At 42.5% G+C, this 2543-nt stretch overlaps 1 protein-coding gene across 1 annotated transcript; it reads right to left on the bottom strand.

Moving 5' to 3' along the window:
• Positions 1-223: 223 nt before the first annotated feature.
• LOC134616180 (tripartite motif-containing protein 16-like) lies at positions 224-2162 on the bottom strand. The gene has a single exon (XM_063460911.2). It carries the CDS (start codon positions 2139-2141, stop codon positions 480-482), a length of 1662 nt encoding a protein of 553 aa, XP_063316981.2. The 5' UTR covers positions 2142-2162; the 3' UTR covers positions 224-479.
• Positions 2163-2543: the final 381 nt, after the last annotated feature.

Raw genomic sequence — 2543 nt, 5'->3', positions numbered from 1 at the left:
AAGAAAAGACTTTGTTCAAAGTTTGATTTGTAGTCAAATCTTCCAGTTTATTCACACAATAAAACATCAACACAATATATGAATTCATTCATTAAAATCACAGTTTTTCCTCATTTGTTTGATGATTTTGACAAAAACAAACACAAACACACACACATGGTCTGCCATACTCATAAAGAGAAATGTCGACATTTTTCAATACAAATATTCCAGAAACATTTAGAGGATAGAGAAGTTTACATTTTCATGTGGAGAAATATTTGAGTAAATCAAAATGATGATGAGCAGTGATAGCCTCCATAAACAGTCACAGGAAAGATCTCCTTTAAAAACTCAGAAACATCAAGAGAACAACTAGAAGATGTGGAGGTACCACCCATAATGTTTGACTGACAGCTGATCTCTGTGCAGAAATGATGGAGAGAAAATAAAATGAAACTAAAATACAGATTTAAACCCACAATATGAAAGACTTCAGTCTATTTCACTTTCATCAACTCAGCAGTGGCTCCATAATTATGAAACCAAAATCCAGCATAGAGCGGCTGAGTGAATGTGGTCTGGACTCTGTGGAGGAGAGTCATGGTTTCAGAGACGCTGTAGAAGGACAAAATACCTGCTCTGTGATCCAGGTACACTCCTACTCTGGAGGAACGAGGACCTGAGACAGGAGTTTGGATGTTGTTGTACCAAAATGTATAACTGTTGTTGTTACAATCTAATGACCAAGATTTGTCATTACATCCAAAAACACATTGAATCACACTCCCTGTTCTGCTGATATTCTTGTATGTGACTGCTACATCAACTCTCCCTCTCCACTCCACCTCCCAGTAACAACGTCCAGTCAGACTCTCTCTACTCAGGACTTGTTTATACGAAGTGAATCTGTCTGGATGATCAGAATAATGTTTTTGTTTCATTAAGGTTGCTTTTCTGTTCCCCTCTGATAATAACAGCTCTTCGTGTGCTGTGTTTGGATCCAGTGTGATTGCCATTGAATATTTTAAGAATCCAGCTCTGGTCTTTGGCTCTGCTGGTGGATCTGACAGTAAAACATCCACTTCAGTGACTGTCAGTGAGATGTTTGTCCATTCCTCTCTCAGAATGTCCTGTAGTTTATCTCTGACCTCTGACACAGCTGCTGTCACATCCTCAAAGTAGCTCAGAGGACGGATATTGATGCTGGATGAGTCTGTAGACTCACTGAGTGCTGACAGTGAGGGGTAGTTGTGTAGAAACTGGATGTGATCCTCTGTGTGTGAGAGCTGCTTCAGCTCAGCATCTTTCCTCTTCAGCTCAGTGATCTCCTGCTCCAGCTTCTCCTCAAGCTCTTTGACTCGACTCACTTCAGTTTCCTGCTGGGATCTGATCTGCTGCTTCACATCAGAGCTTCTTTTCTGGATGAGATGGATCAGCTCAGTGAAGATCTTCTCACTGTGCTCCACTGTTTGATCAGCAGACTGATTGATGGCCTCCACCTCCTGTTGAAGCAGCTTCACATCTTTCTCTCTGTCCTGGATTCTCTGCTGGATGTTTTGTCGACTCACCTCCAGCTCTCTCTGCCTCTCAGTCCTTTCTGCTGCAGCTGAGACTGTGTCGTGGCCTTTATGTTCATCCACAGAGCAGAGATAACAGATACTCTGCTGATCAGTACGGCAGAACATCTTCATCACCTCATCATGACGAGAGCAGATGTTCTCCTGGAGCTTCTTGGAGGGCTCCACCAGCTTGTGTTTCTTTAATTGAACCACATCATAATGAGGCTGAAGGTGTTTCTCACAGTAAGAGACCAAACACACCAGACAGGATTTCACAGCTTTTAACTTGATGCCAGAGCACAGATCACAGGCCACATCTTCAGGTCCAGCATAGCAGTGATCAGCAGGAGCAGCTTGGAGTCCAGTCTTCTTCAGCTCCTCCAATAAATCTGCTAACATGGTGTTTTTCACCAGGACAGGCCTGGCTGTGAAAGTCTGTCTGCACTGAGGGCAGCTGTAGATTTTCTTCTTTTCCTCTTCATCCCAGAAGCTTTTAATACAGTTCATGCAGTAGCTGTGTCCACAGGGAATAGCCACCGGATCCTTCAGTAGATCCAAACAGACTGAACAGCAGAATTTTGTTTGGTCCATTTGATTCATGTGCTGTGCCGTTTCACCGTCTCTCAGTGACTGTCAGATAGTTTCACTTCCTCTGAACAGAAACAACCTCTGTGCTCTGAAGGGAAACAGATCTCTGCTCTTGTTCACCTCCTACAGGAAATGAGGCTCACCAGCAACTGCATTTACACCATGTTGTTTAGACCCATCCTGATACAGACACATCTGTGAAGGGAGGCACTAAAGAAATAAACTTACAGAACGACCAAGAGCCTTTCACATGAAGGAGGGTGTGGTATGTTTGGTTACATCATGCAGTAACAAGTCTGACCCAGTTAAACTTTAATAGTTTAACTTTACTTGGATGTTTGAAATTTGACAGTCAACACTCAGCGAGTTCATTTTATATTTCAAAAAGTTCAGCAAAGTTTAGGATGCTGTGAT

This window comes from Pelmatolapia mariae, linkage group LG18, assembly GCF_036321145.2.
Source record: "Pelmatolapia mariae isolate MD_Pm_ZW linkage group LG18, Pm_UMD_F_2, whole genome shotgun sequence".
In the NCBI taxonomy this organism is placed as follows: domain Eukaryota; kingdom Metazoa; phylum Chordata; class Actinopteri; order Cichliformes; family Cichlidae; genus Pelmatolapia; species Pelmatolapia mariae.
Note: the sequence above shows the minus strand (reverse complement) of the source record. Positions and strands in the feature narration are given on the sequence as shown.